General features: G+C 34.6%; 1 protein-coding gene across 1 annotated transcript; it reads right to left on the bottom strand.

The window, feature by feature from the left end:
- Positions 1–5,370: 5,370 nt before the first annotated feature.
- Positions 5,371–21,955, bottom strand: LOC124535074 (CDK5 regulatory subunit-associated protein 3). The gene is made up of 9 exons (XM_047111122.1): positions 21,774–21,955; positions 21,279–21,692; positions 20,526–20,678; positions 19,866–20,090; positions 19,193–19,318; positions 18,582–18,737; positions 8,276–8,469; positions 6,388–6,559; positions 5,371–5,538 (listed from the first exon to the last, which is right to left on the bottom strand). Exons 1-9 carry the CDS (start codon positions 21,777–21,779, stop codon positions 5,467–5,469), a joined length of 1,518 nt encoding a protein of 505 aa, XP_046967078.1. The 5' UTR covers positions 21,780–21,955; the 3' UTR covers positions 5,371–5,466.
- Between the last annotated feature and the right edge of the window lie 272 nt (positions 21,956–22,227).

Raw genomic sequence — 22,227 nt, forward strand, 5'->3', positions numbered from 1 at the left:
TTTTTTTATGTGTAGTGTTTCAAAATCCAATGGTAAAACATGTTTGACTGGTAGAAAGCTACATTATTCCTGATTCCTATAGGGTATAAATTATATTAATATTATATAATTTTCTTTAATAATTCATTGCACTTGTAAAATAAATAACTAATAATAAACAACACAGAAATTACCGATTAATTATAGACTATTTGAGTAATTGTTTGATTTGCCTTTTCATGTACCTAAATATTATAACATAATTAATTTTTAATAAATAGTATTTCGATACCTCTTCATGTAAATATAAAATAATTAACATAAGTAATACGTTAGTTGTAAATAAAAGTGTTTTTTTTTTTATCTAAGTAATAAGCTTTTTGTGTTATAAAAATCATTAAAAAATAAAAGAAATCTTCACTATGCGTTGGTTTTTTTTTCTACTTCCTTGTGACTTCGTATAAGACTGTCTTGGGGGTACGCACTCATCACCAAATAGTGTTCCAATGTCATTACAGGCACAAGGGACACAACAAATCTTTACAATCATTATAAAAAATCAGTATTATTATTTTTATTTTATGTCATATGTGGCTAAGGATGTGGACCTGCAAATATCCTTTTATTGCTTCATATGTATTACTGTTTGGCGGCAAAAAGTTATAAGTGCAACCAGGGGTGTTTACATCAATATCTACCACCAAGTAAAAGTCCCAGACGATACTGAGAATAAGTTAACAAGTAATACAATGGTAATAATTATTTTTAGTACTACCTACCTGATTCAAACCTGGAAAGTTAAGTTGATAAATCTGGTGACAATATACCAACGAAATACCATTATTGATGTAATGTTTTATAAATCCAAACTCAACTCGATTAGATATAAATACATTTATTTAACATAATAGGTTCAATCGGCATAATTCCAAGTTGTACAATCAATCACCCTTAACTTTTAAGATAACCCAATAATAATCACGCCCAACCTCCAATCCCTTTTTCCAATTCCAATCCAATTCTTTTTTTTAAGTTTACTTTCCCCACCCCGTTCAAAATTAACCGCCTTTTGTTTTTGTCGTGCCAGGCAGTACCAGTCGCCGCACCACGCCACGAGAGGAATTGGCGGGAGTCCCACTATACGGTGTCGATAACCGAATCAATAATCATACTAATAAATGATATTTCAATTAAATAACGTATTTAGAAATGAAAACCGTACTAAATATTATAATTTCAATTAAAATTATAAGTATATTTAAAAAATCATGAAAAATGAATAAAAAAAATTAAGGTTAATATGTCTGGCGGAAATAATTGATATTTATAATGATAAACGCACGACTGATCCTTATCAACAGTATAAAACTGGCTTTATCTTTGCATCTGGTCTAAATTCACTGTTAGATCATAATGAAAATGGTTATAGAACCATGACCATTTATCAATACAAGCATTATGTTATTATGCAAGCATTGACTAAAAACAGTTTTAGGGAAAAGGCTCCTATGCAGGAAGGCCACTCTGGGGCGGATTTTCGGAATTGAGTATAATATTAACTTAAAGTATAATATGGGTATAGATTACAATTACAAATATGATATTAATATTTGTATATTAGTTACAGTAAAAAAACTATCTAAAGATACTTTTTGTAAGTTGAAGCGTTGTAATATATGTTTTTTAAATGATGTTCATTTAAAATAATTTGAATTTATTGTTATTTTCATTATTAATCGTACCTTTAATTCGGCGCTTAAACGTTTACAACATAGAAATAAGTACCACTTAATGGTACAGCGTAACGCCATCTAGATTGGCATTACATACTTCTTTATGTATTCTACCGCCAAAAAGCTATGCGTAGTATTGTTCAGTTTGCTATTTGAATGAATCAGTGTATCTAAATACATAAAAGACGGAAGCAAAATCGCAGTTCCGAAGTGGTGCGTTTATTTATTGTCTAGGAAACATAACATTTAATTGAAAAAAAAAAACATAATTCAATTAAGTTTCCATTTAAGATTGATAATAATAATGAAGGTTGATTTCCCACGTTAAGTGTACATTATGAGGAGTACATTATAAGGCGCAATCTCTATGGGCAGAAGTGACATACGAATCGAATGGCCCTTTTGCCAAAGATAAATTTTTATTCAATATATTTTTACTTATTCATATAATACGTAGGATTAGTGAAGAGATTTTGGTATCTTTTAATCCTTTTTTACGGTATTTTTGTCATAAATTGTTATCGAATAATCCCGTGAGGTGTACGCGAGTAATATTAAAAATACTGCCTCATGACTGATTCCTGGTGGTAGGGTTTTGTGCAAGCCCGCCTGGGTAGGTACCACCCACTCACCAGATATTCTACCGCTGTATTGTTGTGTTCCGATTTGAAGGGTGAGTGAGCCAGTGTAACTACAGGCACAAGGGACATAGCATCTTAGATCCCAAGGTTGGAGGCGCATTGACGATGTAAGGAATAGTTAATATTTCTTACAGCGTCATTGTCTATGGGTGATGTCGACAACTTACCATCAGGTGGCTCATATGCTCGTCCGCCAACATATTCAATAAAATTAAAAAAAGACTGAAAAGTAATTTGTGCAATAAGCAAGCAAATGTCACGCGTTATTCGGTTGTGAAATCAATTAATTTTCACTTAAAAGAAGCTTATTACGGATATAAAACCAAATGTTCCTTGAATCGAATTAAATCTAAGAGATCCAGTGACATATTTGTTTTTACAGAGGATTAAAATTAAAGTGAGTTTAGATTATTAATATTCTTTTAGAATCGATAATTTACTAACACATTTAAAATAAATATTGATGTAGATATACAATAAATATTATAAAATTCATCAAGAACTGTTCAATCTATATTCGCGTGACAACCTGGATGTCCCAAAACAAGTAGTCTTATGCCTACGCCTTTGCTTAAAAAACTTACACTTACAGGCTGAAGTGGAAAGGCATAGACACTGGTTCTAAGGATGATAAGAATTATTTTTCTGTCAAAAATTATATATTTCCATCACATAATTACTAACAAATACAGACTTCTCTTACATAAATTCAACTCTTATCCTAGCGGTGCAATGAAATAGAGTTATATAATTCAATTAAAATGAGATTTAGACATAAACTAATTTTACTACTTTTTATCAATCGATACATATTAAAACAGTTTGATACTATAAAACCGGTTCCTCGCGCCCTTATTTGAACAAATCATTGTTCGCAAACATAAATAAGAGATGTGGCCTGAAACTTTTTTTCGATTAAACATGTGTCATCATCTAGAACATGTTTGCCAGTTTGTGGAAAAGACCACCCGAGCCTACGGGAGGAGGAATTTTCATTCTGTAGGCTATTCCAAATAATCTGTTAGATTCGTGACGAATTTGCTAAAGAAATTCGTGAACGTCGACAGGGATTCTTGTGCAGCCCGCAACCAGCGCCTAGCAACCTTCATCAGGTCGTAGGACCATCTTATGGGGTCTTCCGGTCCGCTTAATTGTGTCGTATTAAATATTAAAAGAATTTTATCAAAAACTTGTAGTAGTGCTAACTATAGCTGAGCTATTAACAAAAAGCATTGAATACGCTTTTTGTGTTTATTTATTACTAGCTGTGCCCGCGACCTTGTACGTCTTGAATTTAGCAAAAAGAAATATTATTGTAGCCTAAGTTACTTCTTATTATATCGGTTATCTGCCGGTGCAAGTTCCGTCAAAATTGGTACAGCCGTTCCAGAGTTTAGGCGGAACAAACAGAGAGACAGACAAAAGTTGATACTGTCATTGCGTGGCTACAAGGGAGACAGCTGAAAATCAGCAGAGGTATAAAAATCCCTCATAGCCTGAGCTGTCTCCTTTTGACTGCACACTACTTTTATATTCATTATATATATTTTTTCTTTATTATTATATCTTCCTTTGTTTTTATATCCAATTTTGTATATATTTTTTACTTTATATGTGTGTATGTCAATAAATGTTTTTTTCTTTCTGTCTTCTTTCTAAAAAATTGTATCGATATTTACCGTGTACACATACATATGCATTGAGTAAAAATTAATTGAGTAAAATATGTAGGTCTTTTGGTTTTTATTGAGTGCAAGAATGTTATGAATCTAGACTTGGATACTAACTATTATTCTGAATACAACTACAATACAAATACATGACATTGCAGTTACCGTTTTTAAACTTTAATCCAACTTTATTTTCAGATGTCATCACGAATCTCATCATATACATCATTAGTGATATTTTTGGTAGCTCTCCTTCTTATTGACATGATTACTGCCGCAACGCTACCTAAAGGATGTGTGAACTCAAGGCGGAAAAATGACGAATCTGGAAAGTACATCTGCTTTGAGGTAGCTGACGGTCCTCACGAATACTACTATTACTATCCACATTACAACTACTTCCCATATTTTTTTTACTACCCATATTTTTATTACGGCTAATAAATGATATGAAAGGTTTATTTTTTTTTGACAACCAACTTCGTTCCTCTATGTTTTGACTTTAATAGTTGACAGTTTTTGCCTCATTGGTTTGGTGGTAGCGAGATAGTAAAGTTATTACTACTTCTTGGTGGTAGGGCTTTGTGCAAGCCCGCCTGGGTATGTACCACCCACTCATCAGATATTCTACCGCTAAACAACAATACACAGTATTGTTGTGTTCGGGTTTGAATGGTGAGTGAGCCAGTATAACTACAGGCACAAGGGACGTAGCATCTTAGTTCCCAAGGTTGGTGGCGCATTGACGATGTAAGGAATAGTTAATATTTCTAACAGCGTCATTGTCCATGGGTGATGGTTACCACTTACCATCAGGTGGCCCATATGCTCGTCCGCCGACCTATTCCATAAAAAAATATATATATTTGTTATTTATTACTACTTTCTGAGCAGCACCGCTGAAAGATTAACGTGTCACATCCACTGTAGTGACTCAGGAAAAACACAGTTATGAGAAATAGTGAAGATTAGATGGTTTTGCATTGTAACCTTTTCTGCAGGCAACATAAGTCAACAGACGTCATCAGTAGTATTAGACTGGAAAAACTTATTATTTAAACGGCATTTAAGTTTTTTTGTAAAGTCAGATAGCAGCTAGGTTAGGACTACGATGTCGTATATATCATTGTTTCTTTGTGAACTATCTAAGCATAATGGGATGTATTAGTTACTAAATGAATATTCATTCAGACAACACTATATGACTTAGTGAAATTAAATTAATTGCAGATTAATTTGGAAAAACTTAAATATAATAGAAAAAGTATAAAACTCATTACTCTTTTAAAATAGAATTGACCAAGTGCAATATACAATTAATCTCAAGGTATAAATTAAAAACTTGGAAATAGTCAAAAGATTTATATTACAAGTAGCCAACATTAAAAAAATATATGTATGTTTCCCGCGCTATGGATTTTCCTTTCATACGTTGTGCAGTATTTACAAGAACTTCACGCCGCCGATGATGTTGACCGGCCTTCCTTTATATTTTTTCGAAATCTCACTTTGGATCTAAAATACAAGATAAAGAATGAAATACAAAATCTTCTTAATGCTGGGGCCACACTAGCGAGAAATTCCATTAATTATTGCGATAACCGGCGTCAACAGTAGGTGTAGCCACTATTTAACGCGATAATTTGACAACGGCATTAACATTGCCGTTTGGCGTTAGGCGATAGCTCAAGTCGCGGTACATCAAAGAAACTAACGCGAGGAATAATGCGATGAAACGGCCACACTACATACCGCCAGTGTCCGTCGTTTACCTTACTTTCGCACATGTTTCCTAAGCACGTTTTTGTTTTTAAATACCTACTATGGCTATGGAGTGGAGTAATGAGAAAGTAATTACAGTTCTGGAGATTTTGCAAACGGAACCATGTTTGTGGAATGGGAAAAATTTACACTCATGAAATACAGAGCTCTTTTATCGTCCATCTTGCTGGAGTGCAAGTAAAATCAATGTCGTTTTTATCGCCAATATTGGGCATTAACGTTGACCGTTCAAGTGTAGCCACCCACTTTAACGTGTAAAAATTTATCGCAATAATTATTGCGCTATTGGTCATTAACGTTAGCCGCTAGTGTGGCCCCAGCATAAAAAATAATTACAATTTAGTAATTTATAAAACAATAGGAGATCAATTATTAGAAGCAAGGAGTGGTATAAAGTGTCACTACTGTCATTGAATGTTATGGTGACTTAAAAATAAATACTGGCTATATACGATATTTTCTTCACAAAACAATATGACTTTATATGAAAGTTTCGTTTTCGGTTTCGGTCGAAACTAAGACCGAAGCCGAAATTCCATACACCATTCGGTCGGACATTAAATAATAAGTGCAAGTGCTCACGTCGGCCTGCAACTCGTGCGTGCGCGCTCGCAGGCGCGCGAGGGCGGGGCGCAGTGCGGCGGCGCGCTCGCACGCGGCGTCGCGACGCTCAGAGGCGCGCAACGCTAGCGCGCCCAGCTTGGCGCACAGCGACAGCTTCTGCTGTAGCTGTGCCGTCAGCACGTCCACGTACCTGACTCATTGACATTGACACCTGACAATTAACGGTAATGTGCCGGAGCGCCCGCCACGGTTTTTGATAGAGAGAAAGAATACGCGTCCGTATGTATAAATATATATTCTAGTGACAGCAATATGAATAACGATAGGTCACGACTTTATTTGCTGCTCCCCGCCACGATTTTTGATAGAGAGAAAGAATCCGCGTCCGTATGTTTAAATATATATTCTAGTGACAATAATATGAATAACGATCATGACTTTATTTGCTGTTCTTACATTATTGATCAGGGTAAGCACCGAGGGAAGGGCTGCTATATCGTTATTTTTGACACGAGGTAACTCGATCTTCGTCCTCCTAATCAAATTTTGACACCGGCGTTCAAGGGCAAGGACACTAAAAACATTTCTTAAAGGGCAACAATGCACATCTAAGCGCCCGGTGTTGCAGATGTGTATGGGCAACGGTAACCACTTTCCAAATTCAAATGAAGTGCCATTTTGAAAGCTCAGTGTTGCCACTTTTTAATATTTCATGTTTTCCGAGGAGCGACAGTTGAGTCAATTGACCCCTTATGTTGATAAAACTACCGATTCAAACTTGTTCATTATAAAACTAGAGCTTGGAAGTATAAATTTTCATAGTTAAAATGTTTTATTTACTAAAGTATTATTTAACATTTAAAGTAATAAAAACAAATTAATATTACTCTCATACAACAATTATAGATAAAAAATTGAAAAGTACTATATATTAAAATTAAATATTAAACATTTAAATTAAACAATATATCTAAGCTAAGTACTGTAAATGCAGCAACAAAATGTTTTATTATATATGAAATCGAAACGTGTATAGTACGACACAACTTAGATGTCGCATCGGCAAAATTCGTAAATCCGATCACATCCGAATTGAGTACGCTATCCCAAATTATCAATTTTTATTTCTCATGCGAATGTGATCTTTGCACAAACGTAATAACTTGTAATAAACACATAACCTAATATATTAGTCAATTTGACGCGTCGATTTACATGCACTCGATTTCTCTGACGCGTTAATCTATAGCGACGAATAGCGTCGAATGGCGCGATAGGGAGCTATTTCTATTGGTCGTGTAAACAGTAATCGGTTTTATTTTCATTCCATTGCATTTTCCGATGCTACATCTAATTTGTGTCGAACTATACTTATTTAAATGATGTCCATTATGATGACACAGCAATTTTTGAATTTTGAGAACCCGCTCCTGTAACCGTATCCGTACCTAAGCGAGTGCTTGACGTTGTGCAGGTGCGAATAGCGTCGAATGGCGCGATAGGGAGCTATTTCTATTGGTCGTGTAAATCGGCAGTAATCGGTTTTATTTTCATTCCATTGCATTTTCCGATGCTACATCTAATTTGTGTCGCACTATACTTATTTAAATGATGTACATTATGATGACACTGCAATTTTTGAATTTTGAGAACCCGCACCTGTAACCGTATCCGTACCTGGGCGAGTGCTTGACGTTGTGCAGGTGCGAATAGCGTCGAATAGCGCGATATCGAGCTATTTCTATTGGTCGTGTAAATCGGCAGTAATCGGTTTTATTTTCATTCCATTGCATTTTCCGATGCTACATCTAATTTGTGTCGCACTATACTTATTTAAATGATGTCCATTATGATGAGACTGCAATTTTTGAATTTTGAGAACCCGCACCTGTAACCGTATCCGTACCTGGGCGAGTGCTTGACGTTGTGCAGGTGAGAGATCTCGGGCGCTGTGACGTCAGCGGCGGCGGCGTGCACGGCGGCCAGCATGGCGCCCAGCGCGGCCTCGCTCTCAGTGGGCAGCTGCTCAATCAGAGAGAACGTCTGGCTCTCGTTGGCAGCGTTCGTTTCGTACAGACGCATTTTCAGAAACGATTCCAGCTGAGAAAAATTGGATACATCAATCGCTAATTTCATACGAAAAAATATTAATGATTTCATGAGAAAATGTGATACTCATAACATTGGTACAAGGAACAAACACAAACTTGTTACTCCTGTTACTCGACTGCGCAGTAACTCCTTTGTAGGGCAATGTATACGGTTTTACAACAGGATCCCTGTTGAATCCAATATTAATTTGTCAGATTTAAGTTAATAATTAATATATTTTATTAGTATTGTAAGTTATAACTAAGCATACGCGTAACAGATGGCGCTAGTATACTTTTGAATCGCGGTATGGTTTCGCTCAAGTAAAAATTATATTAAGTCATACAATTTTATTTGTTTTTCGCTTCCCACCAGTAGATGGCATTGTACCCAATCCTAGATCACGCAATAGTTTTCTTTATTTATTTGTACAATACATTTCTTTGCATTCATTAAATATTGAGTTTTAACAACAGTGTGTAGTTTCATTTAATAGTACAAGTAAGGACATCTGGTGCCGAAACCCGGGAAGTGTGTGGAATTTAGTTGACAGTGTAAGTGAAAAGTGTTTAAGTGTATGTTCGGGATAAAAACTATGGACTTTGGTGAGTTGTGTTAAAGACTTATAATTTGCATTTAAAAGGACTTAGAAAAATTTGGATTAAAAATTAACTTAGAAAAATTTGGACTTAAAATTAACTTAGAAAAATTTGGATGAAATATTGACTTAGAACAATTTGCGCTAAAAAACACTTAGAAAATTTGGATTATAAATTGACTTAGAAAATTTGGATGAAATATTGACTTAGAAAAATTTGCGCAAAAAACACTTAGAAAATTTGGATTATAAATTGACTTAGAAAATTTTGCGCTAAAAAACACTTAGAAAATTTGGATTAAAAAATTAACTTAGAAAATTTGCATTCAAAACCACTTAAAAAAAAATCATTTTAAAAGAACTTAGAGAGTATTTGGAAATTGTACAATGGAGAAGTTACTAATGAAACAGGAAGATACGTTTGAGCAATTAAAGAAAGCTTTCATAAATTATAAAAAAACACCCAAAGATAGATTGAAAGTCACTTATATCGAATCAAAACTAGAAAACTTAGATAGATTGTTCGAAACCTTCATGAATATACACGGTGATATAGTGGGCAGCATTAAGAGAGAGGAAAGGGCTAAATTGCCATACTTCACCGATGATATGTACACAGGATTCGAAGATATTTATACTGAATACAAAGCTAGAATTAAAGATGATCTCCGATTGTTTAGTGCAAATACATTTTCACCACAATCACTTGGTCCTGAAGGATCGGTCCTATCGAATACAAAGGTAAAATTACCACAGATCCAATTACCGAAATTTTCTGGACTATATGAGGAATGGCAAACATTTCATGATATGTTCACCTCATTAATTCATCAAAATACTGCATTGAGTCCAGTACAGAAGATGCACTATTTAAAGAGTAGTCTAACAGGAGAACCGGAAACACTACTAAGGAATTTAACCACAACAGATTCTAATTACGAAGACGCTTATCAGCAATTGATTCGCCGCTATAACAACAAACGCTATAACTGCAACGAAATTATGAAGCGTTTACTCTCACAAAGAAATGCCACTGACTCTGCAAGTTCTATCAAGTCACTACTGGATGTTACATCTTCATCGCTTAAATCATTGCAAAACATGGGCATAGACACCACCTCATGGGATGTAATCGTTAACTACATAGTGGTGTCAAGACTAGACTCAGAGTCAAGAAAGTTGTGGGAAGCAAAAGTCAGTGAGTTAGATTCAGAAACATTACCAACGTGGAATCAACTTGTAAATTTCTTAGAGTCAAGATTCCGGACATTTGAAATGATCTGTGGCAACAACAAGTCCATGGTAAAATCCACAAATGTACATTCCAACAACACCAAAGCAAAGGTGTTTCATTCCACCGCCCAAGAAGATAATAAACGAGCAAATCCATCTTGTACTATTTGCAAGGGTCAGCATCTGTTATATCAATGCAAACAATTTGCAAAGCAAACTCCTAAAGAGAGAACTGAAGTAATACAATCAAGGAGACTCTGCTTCAATTGTTTTGCACCTACACATTCCGTTAAAGAATGTCGATCGTCAACTTGTTGCCGCCGCTGCGGTAGACGACACCACACTTTGCTGCATCTGGAGAGGAGTGAACTACCAAGTTTATCAGAAGCTCAACCGATCAATAAGGATAATACTGAAAGGGAGACACCAGTGATAGCTCATTTGGTTACAAAAAGGAATCAGAAGGAAATGTTGTTGGCTACTGCCATAGTCAGAGCAAGTTCCGCAAATGGGTACTCACAAGTTGTACGAGTTCTTATTGATCCATGTTCAGAGGGTTCTTTTATAAACGAAGCAATGACACAATCACTGGGTTTAAAGAGAACCAATATCAATGGTCTAGTCTCCGGTATAGGGGATAAGTTGGCAAGGTCAAGAGGCATGGTGTCTTTAAGCCTAGAGTCAATTCACAACAAAAAATCAAAGCACGCAATAAATGTTGATGCCTACGTATTACCAAAGTTGACATCATTTTTACCAACATGTCAAACAAAGATTAACGACTGGCCAGAAATTAAGAGACTTAGCTTGGCTGACCCTGAGTATGGATCACCTGCAAAAATCGATATGATTGTAGGAGTAGAAGTGTATGAAGAAATAATTCTAGAGGGCCTCTTAAAACATCCAACAGAGAAGGGCCCGATAGCGCAAGAGACACAATTTGGTTGGGTTCTATCAGGTCGAGTAAGAAACAATGTCACTGCAAAAAACCCCCAATTAGTCGGTTTTCATATAAGAGTAAAAGAGGATGACCTATTAAAAAAATTCTGGGAAATTGAAAGAGAGCCTGATGCAATTTTGAAGAAGTTTACGAAAGAAGAAATTAAATGTGAACAATTTTTTGAAGCCACTACTACAAGAGATAACGAAGGTCGATACGTGGTGCGTTTACCTTTCAAGGAACATAAGCCAAGATGTGTTGAAGGTAAGACAAGAGATATAGCCTTGCGTAGATTCCACTACTTAGAGCGAAAATTGCAAAATAATCCACCTTTATATGAAGAATACAAACGCGTAATTAATGGATACAAGGACCAAAATCACATGGTACAGATACAGAACATTGAAGACATACATAACACAAAGGCCGTGTACTTGCCTCATCATCCAGTGATCCGAGAAGATAAAGAGACAACTAAGGTACGCATCGTTTTCGATGCGTCTTGCAAGGGCATGAACAAGGTGTCTTTGAACGATTGTTTTCTTGTTGGACCGAAGCTGCAGCAAGATCTGCGCCACATTTTGATGCGATGGAGACGTCATCCTTTTTGCATAATAGCAGATCTCGTACAAATGTACAGACAAGTTCGAGTAGAGGAGAAGGACACTGACTTTCAGCGCATTCTTTGGCGATCGAACCCTAATGATCCTATTGAACATTACAAACTTTTGAGACTTACTTTTGGTACTGCCTGTGCTCCTTATTTGGCTGTAAAGGCATTACAACAACTTGCAAAGGATGAAGAAGCACAGTACCCTCGTGCAGCTAAAATCGCTCTTCAGGATTATTACATAGATGACTTGCTAACAGGATGTGAGACGGAGATGGAAGCAGTAGAGATATTTGAAGAAATGAATAACCTGATGAGTGCAGGTGGGTTTTGCCTACAAAAATGGTGTAGTAACAGTGAGAGATTAATGAATCATATTGAAGATGGATGCAAGAAATTAGACAAACCCTTAATTTACAAAATCAATAATACGATTAAGGTGTTGGGTATTAGTTGGAATAAAACCACTGATAGTTTCGAGTATACACTACAACTACCAAATTTATGTGAACGTATTACGAAGCGCAAGGTTCTTTCTGATATTGCTAGATTATATGATCCAATGGGCTGGATTTCGCCAGTAATTATAACAGCAAAGATATTCATCCAAAAATTATGGAAGGCTAAGCTAGATTGGGATGAGAACTTACCCACCGAGTTGTATAAGGAATGGTGCTCATTTCGTCAAGATCTGCACAACGTAAGAAATATTGTTATACCAAGATGGTTGCAGTCTCATAAGGATGATAAAATAGAATTACACGCGTTTGCAGATGCATCTCAGGCAGCATACGCTGGTGCTGTCTATATGAAAGTGACGGATGCTTTCGGCAATATTCGTGTTAATTTGGTGACATCCAAAACAAAGGTATCTCCAGTTGAAAAGGAAATAAGTATTCCTCGGCTAGAGTTATGCGCCGCCTTGCTCGCGACTAAATTGATTTACGAAGTTTCGCAAATTATGCAAATACCTAAAGAAGATTTATACGCATGGTCGGATTCCACAGTCGTATTAGCTTGGGTTCGTGGAGAACCGACGCGATGGAATACATTTGTTAGTAACAGGGTTTCGGAAATTCATACCATGCTAGATTCCAGTCAGTTCCGTCACATCGAAACAATTAATAATCCTGCAGATTTTGCTTCTAGAGGTATAAAAGGAGCTGATTTAGCTGGTCTTACGATGTGGTGGCACGGTCCAGCCTGCCTGCACCACAACTATACGTACGATTTTCGCGATGATTTCTCCACCTCTATTGAGGAGCGGCCCATAAAGACTTTAACAGCCGTCATTCAATCAGAACAGGAATTTGTCTGGACAAGATTTCCAAACTTAACAAGAATGGTCAGGATTTTAGCATATTGTAAGAGATACATAGGAATATTAAGGTCATCAAGGAAAAATAGAGTAATAATATCAAAAGAACGAAGGATCAAAGAGTTTGAAATTATTAATGTGAAAGAAATGGAAGAAGTTCTTCAGATCATTATAAGAAACACCCAACATATTTATTATGCGGAAGAAATACAACATATAAACTCTCATGGAGAAGTTAAAAGAAAAAGTTCATTGCATACTCTCTGCCCCATTTTAGACAAAAATGGAGTCTTGAGAGTAGGTGGCCGTATTAAGGAGTCAGAAGCGAGATTTGATGTAAAGCATCCAGTTATTTTACCGAGTAATAGCCATCTTACTTCATTATTAATAACTGATGCCCATTATAAAACTATGCACGGTGGGCCGCAAATCATGCTAAATTACCTACGCTCCAAGTATTGGATAGTACGGGCTAGAGAAAGAGTTAAAAAATGTTATCGCGAATGTGTTAAATGTTTACGATTTTCCCAACAAAATAACAACCAGCTTATGGGTCAGCTACCAAAGTGCAGGCTGAAACCTTCAAGGCCCTTTAAATCTTCTGGTGTTGATTTCACTGGTTTTATAAATATAAGGTTTTCACCTGGCAGAGGATCAAAATCGTATAAGGGGTACATATGCCTCTTCATATGTATGTCTACCAAAGCGATACATCTGGAAGCAGTATCGGATTTATCTTCAAAGGGCTTTATTTCCGCATTTCGACGATTTGTATCTCGAAGAGGCCAATGCCTCGATTTATATAGCGATAACGGGACTAATTTCGTAGGAGCGGAAAAGGAGTTAAGAGAAATGTTCCTCACTGCCCAATCCAAGCTCCCTATAGAAATCGCTCAGGTACTTGCAAACGACGGAACCTCTTGGCATTTCATCCCACCAAATGCACCTAACTTTGGTGGTCTATGGGAAGCAGGTATAAAATCAGCCAAGACACACCTTAAACGCGTGATTGGAGATTCAACTTTAACTTTTGAGGAACTCTCAACTGTTCTGACCCAGATTGAGGCCTGCCTTAATTCACGGCCTATGACATATTTGAGTGAAGACCCCGGAGATCCACAACCATTAACTCCTGGTCATTTTTTAATCGGTGAACAAATGGTTGCGATTCCCGATGAAGCTCCGACTGACGTACAAGTAACTGGCCTGCAGAGATGGAAGATGACACAAAAAATGGTAAATGATTTTTGGAGAAAATGGTCAGAAGAATACCTGGTTAGCCTCAATCAAAGGTACAAGTGGTTCACGAAGAAGCAAGATCCGGATATAGGCAACATCGTTGTGATTAAAGATCATAACCTACCACCAACAAAATGGTTACTAGGCAAAATAGAACAAAAGCATTCTGGCCATGATGGACTCACTAGAGTATTGACTATTAAAACTAAAAATGGATTGATCAAACGTCCAATCAATAAGGTTTCTATTCTGCCAAGTGCTATTTAATGTATTGGGATAACTAAAGCATAGTATTTAAGTTAGGTTAAGTTATTTTAATAAGACTGTTATGTCATTTGATATATTCTTGTACTTTTTTTTGTTTCTGTGTATCACGGTGGGCGGTTGTCATGTAAGAATTTACATCGTTCATATGAACTACTAAAAGAACAAGTTCTTTGGTGGGCGGAATGTTGAATCCAATATTAATTTGTCAGATTTAAGTTAATAATTAATATATTTTATTAGTATTGTAAGTTATAACTAAGCATACGCGTAACAGATGGCGCTAGTATACTTTTGAATCGCGGTATGGTTTCGCTCAAGTAAAAATTATATTAAGTCATACAATTTTATTTGTTTTTCGCTTCCCACCAGTAGATGGCATTGTACCCAATCCTAGATCACGCAATAGTTTTCTTTATTTATTTGTACAATACATTTCTTTGCATTCATTAAATATTGAGTTTTAACAACAGTGTGTAGTTTCATTTAATAGTACAAGTAAGGACAATCCCAGAATGCGTTCAAAATGCCTCTGTTGCCAAATTTAAAAAAAATTATTAAGGAACGCTTATGTGCAAAAGGTTATTATACAATTAATGAGTTTATGATCGATAGCACACCTTGGGAATGAAACGATCGCCTCCTGACTATTTCATCTCATATTAAATTGTTTATTTATATAATACATAAGACAAACAAAAAAATTAAAACTAAAAAATTAAAAAAAAAAACAGACGCATTTTCAGAAACGATTCCAGCTGAGAAAAATTGGATACATCAATCGCTAATTTCATAAATCGAACACGGAATACGTCACGTCCGGACTATATCATTTGTTTAAATCAAATACAATTAATTTTTATCTAACTAGATAACGTTCAGAGGGTGTACTACGCAAAGGCTATGTAAAATAATATTAGTTATGTAAACTGATTTCTGATAATTTCGACGCATTATTTATCCCCTTCCTTTCGAAACAATCCTTTCAATTGATGAAAGAAAATGTACGAGAATGCAAATCAAAATTTAATTTTACCCCTGTAAACACCAATATCATAACTTGTGCATTTAAATCATTAGACATTAAGAAAACTGCTGATCTATGGGGTATTTCTGTAAAGGTGATAAACTCAATTATTGATGTGATTGCACCTTATCTTGCAATAATATTCAATGATTGTGTTTAACGTGGTATATTTCCTGACCTATTGAAACATAGTAAAGTCATTCCAATATTTAAATCTGGTAGCTCTTCAGATCCTAATAACTATAGGCCAATCTCAATACTACCTACCCTCAGCAAAATATTTGAAATCAATTATTAGCATATTTCAATAGACACAATCTGCTTCACAGAAAACAATTTGGATTCATGAGGGGTCGCTCGACTACCGACACAGGTATCGAACTTATAAAAAATATCTATGAGGCCTGGGAGGGGTCGCAGGATGCCTTAGGGATTTTCTGCGACTTATCCAAAGCCTTTGATTGTGTTCAGCATGAAACTCTGGTCAGGAAACTATATCACTATGCAATCAGAGAATGTGCACTCGACCTTCTGACTTCTTATCTTAACAATAGAATTCAGAGGTTTGACGTTAAAGGGAAAAGGTCTCCTAGGGTCTCAGTTGGTATGGGGGTCCCACAAGGATCAATTCTTGGACCTTTTCTATTCCTCATATACATAAATGACTTGCCCTTTCTTGTTGGGAATAAACATGATATAGTATTGTTTGCTGATGATACCTCTTTGGTTTTTAAAATTAATAGGAAACAGGTTCAGTATGACGATGTAAACAATGCTATGTCCGATATAGTACATTGGTTTAGCGTAAATAATCTTAGACTGAATAATAAAAAAACTAAAATTGTAAAATTTAGCACACCAAATGTGCAAAATGTAAAACCCGATGTACTTATCAATGGGGAATCGATGGATCCAGTTGAAACAACTGAATTTCTTGGCCTTACTCTTGATGCCAAGTTACAGTGGCTCCCCCATATAAACGGATTGGCGGGTAGACTGAGGTCTGCGGCATTCGCGGTCAAAAAAATTAGATTATTTACTGGTGTTGATACGGCTCGACTGGTATATTTCAGTTACTTTCACAGTGTAATGTCCTACGGTATTATGCTTTGGGGTAACGCAGCCGCTCTCCAAACTATATTTGTGCTGCAGAAGAGAGCTATTCGCGCAATCTATAACCTAGGAACCAAGGAATCATTAAGGTATAGATTTAAAGAAATTAAGATATTTACTGTTGCTTCTCAATATACATTTTGTAATGTTTTGTACGTACGGAAATATATAAATGTTTTTATGAGAAAATGTGATTCTCATAACATTGGTACAAGAATCAAACACAATCTTGTTACTCCTGTTACTCGACTGCATAGAGTCAATAACTCTTTTGTGGGGCAATGTATACGCTTCTACAACAGGATCCCAGAAAGCGTTCAAAATGCTTCTGTTGCCAAATTTAAAAAATTGTTAAGGAACGCTTGTGTGCAAAAGGTTACTATACAATTAGCGAGTTTATGTTTGATAGCACACCCTGGGAATTAAACGATCGCCTCCTGGCTATTTCTAATCATATACTACTATATCTAATCTGTATCTTAATAATTTGACAAAAAAAATAGCAAAAAAAAAGACCAGCTGAGTTTCTTTCGCCGGTTCTTCTCAGGTCAGGGTGTTCCTTTTTCCGAACCGGTGGTAGTGTTTATTTGACAATCAATAAGTAATTGTAATGCTTCTATATTGAATAAAGGAATTTGAGTTTGAGTTTCAAAGTCTATCTAAAAATGTCAAGAGAACTTTCACTCTGCAAGTTTGCATGACAATAATTTAATACAACCTTTAATTATTTAAATCTCCATAAAAATAACGTCATACAATAGGCTATTTGACTGGTTTTAAAAATCCATTTTATATTATTTAGTCGAGGTTAAGGAACCCAATTAAAGTTGATTTTTTTTTCTAGTATATATTTTCAGCAAAATATCATATTAAATATTCCATATTTAAATAGCGCGCGAAAACTACTGGGACAATATGGCGATACAATAGACTCGGTGACGTCACTTGCCTGTATTTTAATCTATGGTACATATTTTTCGCATAGTCAAATAACCTATTTATAAATGACGCAAGTACAAAATACATATAAGATAAGATAAGATAAATATACTTTATTGTACACCGAAACAAAAAAATACAAGAAATAACACAACAAAATAGAAAACACGGTACAAAAGGCGGCCTTATCGCTAATAGAGCGATGTCTTCCAGACAACCTTTGGATAGAGGACATTGAATACTCTAAGAAAGGGGTTCGGAGGTGTACACCTTTTAGGTAAATCATATATACAAACATAACATATCTACATAACATACATACATACAATTAATACATGTTATACATATATAACATATAAATACGTGTATAAACAAAATAATACATATGTTGTATAAATAAATTCAAATACATAAAAATACATACTTATATATTATTATTATTATTATATTTCATAAATAAAATTACAACGATTTACAATGACAAATAATAGTGTTTTAGAAGCCTCTTAAAAGCAGCAACGGATTGTGCACGTCTTATATTTATGGGCAAGGAGTTCCACAAGCGTACTGCTTGGACAGAGAAGGATTTAGTAAAAAAGGAAGAAGTATGGGAAGGAGTTTTAAGAGTAAGGTTTTGTTCAGAGCGAAGACTGCGGAAATGGGAATCACTAAGGAATTGGAAGGACTGTTTTAGATAAATAGGGGCATTGGGGTTGAAAAGTATACAGTAGAGAAGAGAGAATGTGTGTATTCCTGCGAAGGCGGATCGGGAGCCACTCGAGCTTCGAGTGGCTCCCGATCGAGAACAAAATACATATAATATAATAATATCAAATATACCTCAACAAGCTGGTCTATGAACTGGTTCCTGGTGGGCGTGTTGTCTAGCAAGGTCAAGGCGTCCCTGCCCCGCGCCACACCACCCCCCACGCCCTGCTCTTCCACGACAATACCTGACTCGTCTAACGATATCGCCGCTACATCCGCTGATACATCCTAAAAATAATAAAATACGTTTATCGTATATTTCACTGTAACCAAAAAGCTTGTATTGTAGGACCCAATGATATTCTAATAAACAGATATGTTATACCCATACTAAACAACAGATAAAAGTGTGCCGCACCGGGGACCGTTTATTTTACATTTCGTTAAAAGTAAAAAGGATAGCTTGACAAAACAATAAGTAAAAGGGATAACTAGATGTTTTAATTACGCAAAACGTATTACTACATAATTATGATGAAAACGACTAAAGGCAAACGTCCCAATTAGGACGTTTTCTAGTCTTCACGTTTTGCGTTTTAATGACATATCTGTTTACTAGAACATCATTGGTATGACCTAACTAGATTGTAAGGTTTTATGCAAATAATAATGAAGATAAAATAATATAAAATAGAAAAGCCAATTTTCATCAGCTGTATAAATAATTAAAGTATTTTACTCACAACTTCAGCAGGAGCGACATCAATATTACCCCAGTCAATCTCCCCTCCGGCATCTCCATCACCAAAGTCGATATCAGCCGAAGCATCCTCTGCACCAAAATCTATTGTATTATCTCCAAAGTCAATCTGAAAATAGAGTTTATGAAATAACTTGAATCTAAATATACGGCACCATTATTTCTTAGCTGGCAACATTAACATATTATTAGTTCTTTATTTAAAAACCTTAAAGAAAAATATTCCAACAGTGTAAGCCTTTTTTCATCAGATTCTCAATTCAAACTTTATTGTATAAAGCAGCACTTCAATTAGTATAGCATAATAACATGAACAGTGTATTGTATGATCTTGTAATTAATGCACTTAAAAATATGAGATACTAGATGTATACGGAGTTTCCCCCCATTTTAGCAGTACTGATCCACATGTTGCTTATCAAGAGTGTAAACAAAGGTATATCAAGAATAGATCTCTTTAATTATAGTTTGAAGAATAATAATTTTTATTTATCCAATCTAGTTTTTGGTACCTTGTGATTTCATTTACAAGCTAGTATTAGCTATTCATATAAAAAATTACAGATGAAAGGTATACTAATCAATACTTATATTAAAGAACAGCAATTAATAAAAACATTATTACATTAAACAAAAGTTGACTAATAATAACGGACCTGGTCACCGGCTGCATCATCTTTCTCCAACTCTATATGCACTGGATCCGGCTCAACACTCAGTGGAGGCTCACCGTAACTCCATTCATAAACAGTAGTGTTACCGTGTTCAACAACGTACTTGAGCAGAGGTAGAACTTCCGATGCTTGCTCACCGAGGATATATTTCGTAAAGGCTGAGTATAATTCTATGGCTGGCCGTAATGGCTGGAGAGACTTGCCTATCTGAAATGAAATAAGAATGTTTTAAGACTTATTTACTTGTGATTTTATTAAAAAAATTCACTCGTTAAATTTATAGCTTACTTCAATGAAATTAGAACAGATATACAAAGCTTTCCATATTCTGTGTAACTTGCCTATGCTATATTATGAACTACACTAGTAGCATCTATTTATAACACATTACTATTTTACTTAACTACTTATATATACTTTAATTATACTCCCAAAATCTAGTAACAACTTTTTGACATTCAAAACAGAAGATATTTCATGAATCCACACAGAACAGACTAAACAAAGATTTCCTTTCATCTTTCTTACTCTTGCTATTGCAATAGTCATTTTTAAAATTATCTTTTATAAATTTTTTTAAGGTGATTTAATAGACATTGAATCAAAAATTATAATCATAAGCTTTATCTTTATTGAACCAACCTTGTCATATATTACTGGCAGTTCTTGTAACCTATCAACAAGCTCCCTTTTTATTTTGTCTCCCTTGATACCAAGCTGTTTGCAAAGCATTAAAAATTCAGTTTTACTCGATGCTTCATTTTTTAAGTAGTCAGCATGTTTTTTATCACATTCCTGAAAAACAATTTATGTATGTTAATAAAAAACACTCAATAGCATTCATTAAAATCACAGATTTACAAAATTGGGTAAATATTACATTACATATAATCTAATTTTAATTTAATTGTTATTATATGCTATTATTTTTTTTTTTTTTGATTTTCAAAATACTGTTTTTTATTTATAAATAACACACAATTTGTTTAAAATATTGTTGGTCAAGTTACAGTTTTTAATAAGAAAGATTAAAAGTCGATACTCAATTTAAGAACAAAAATGTTACAAAAAAGTTTTTATTAAAAAATATATATATATATTGAATGTTATATTTTTATTAATATTTAAGGAACAGAAACTCATGTTAAAAAAATTTAAATAAGTTTGATTTCAAGAAAATAAAGAAATTTACAAGTTAAATGGTATAATTATATAAAAAAATATCTATATTGCATAGATATTTTTTTAGACTAGTAAAGAATGAGCTCATAGCCAATCAGTACACCAAATTATTATATTTCTGTATGTACACAAGGTAGCATTAAATTGTAAGATTGTTATTTAGAATTACATTTAAATTTACACAAATTAATCAACACTGATTACAAAACTTACTGCCTGCATTTGTTCCTCTTTCGCTATTTGCTTTTTAAATCCAGGAATTTCATAGTTAATATTTCTGACTAGCATTTGAGCCGCCTCGGCCAGATATAAGTTATCCTTCTCGTAGCTCTTTATTATGTCTTGCCAATCTTTCATTCTTTGTGATCCATATCTGCCAAATAAATTCTTGGTATCCGCTTCTGTCTCTTTGAGTATTTCAATAATTTTTAGACAATGAAAGTAATTGATATAGCTGCCTGATAAGAGAGCGGCTATGTCTTCATGCGCTGGCATGTCTTGAATGGCATTATTTATTTTTTCTCTCACAGCTATAATGCTCTTCTGCCATTCCTTGTTTACATGACGACGACTCACTAACCAGTCCTGGAGTTTCCCAATATTAATGTCTATGGGAATATTACTTTCCTGGAATAATGAGGCACATAAATAGTGAAGGTCTACCTAAAATATTTTGATTACATATTATTTAACATTGTCATGACTTACGTCCATTTTTTAGTATTTACAATATATAGTGTCGTGAATTAATATTTATATCTTTTTTCTTGTTATATGAAAATGAGGAATCGTTATTTTAGATTTTATAATTCATAATTTTTAAGTTTTTTGTATCATGTGCAAGTGACGTGTCAAATAACAACAAATACTTTCGTAAAATATTTGACAAATGACACATATGACATTAACTTGGCAAGTTAACATATGGTCTTGTCCAGGGTTGCTAGGTTTTATTCGAAGCTCAATATTTTGGTTATATTTTATTCGTGTATTTAATTATATAATAATTATATTTATAAGAAATACGAAACTTTTAAAGCATGTCTTGATTAACCTTATCTTAGGCGCTGAATGAATATATAATTCATCAACTTACTCTGGATACACTATTAAAAATTTGGTACTAGAAGTCTATAAATTACAAAACTTGTGTAAATAAATT

This window comes from Vanessa cardui, chromosome 14 (assembly GCF_905220365.1).
Source record: "Vanessa cardui chromosome 14, ilVanCard2.1, whole genome shotgun sequence".
Lineage (NCBI taxonomy): Eukaryota > Metazoa > Arthropoda > Insecta > Lepidoptera > Nymphalidae > Vanessa > Vanessa cardui.

What these genes read in the sequence shown, in the direction of transcription:
- LOC124535074 (XM_047111122.1), bottom strand. An exon ending in TGCCAGTAATATATGACAAG is followed by an intron (nt 20,091 to 20,525) that starts GTTGGTTCAATA and finishes ATTTCATTTCAG; the next exon opens with ATAGGCAAGTCTCTCCAGCC. An exon ending in AACGTCAAGCACTCGCCCAG is followed by an intron (nt 6,560 to 8,275) that starts GTACGGATACGG and finishes TCAATGAGTCAG; the next exon opens with GTACGTGGACGTGCTGACGG.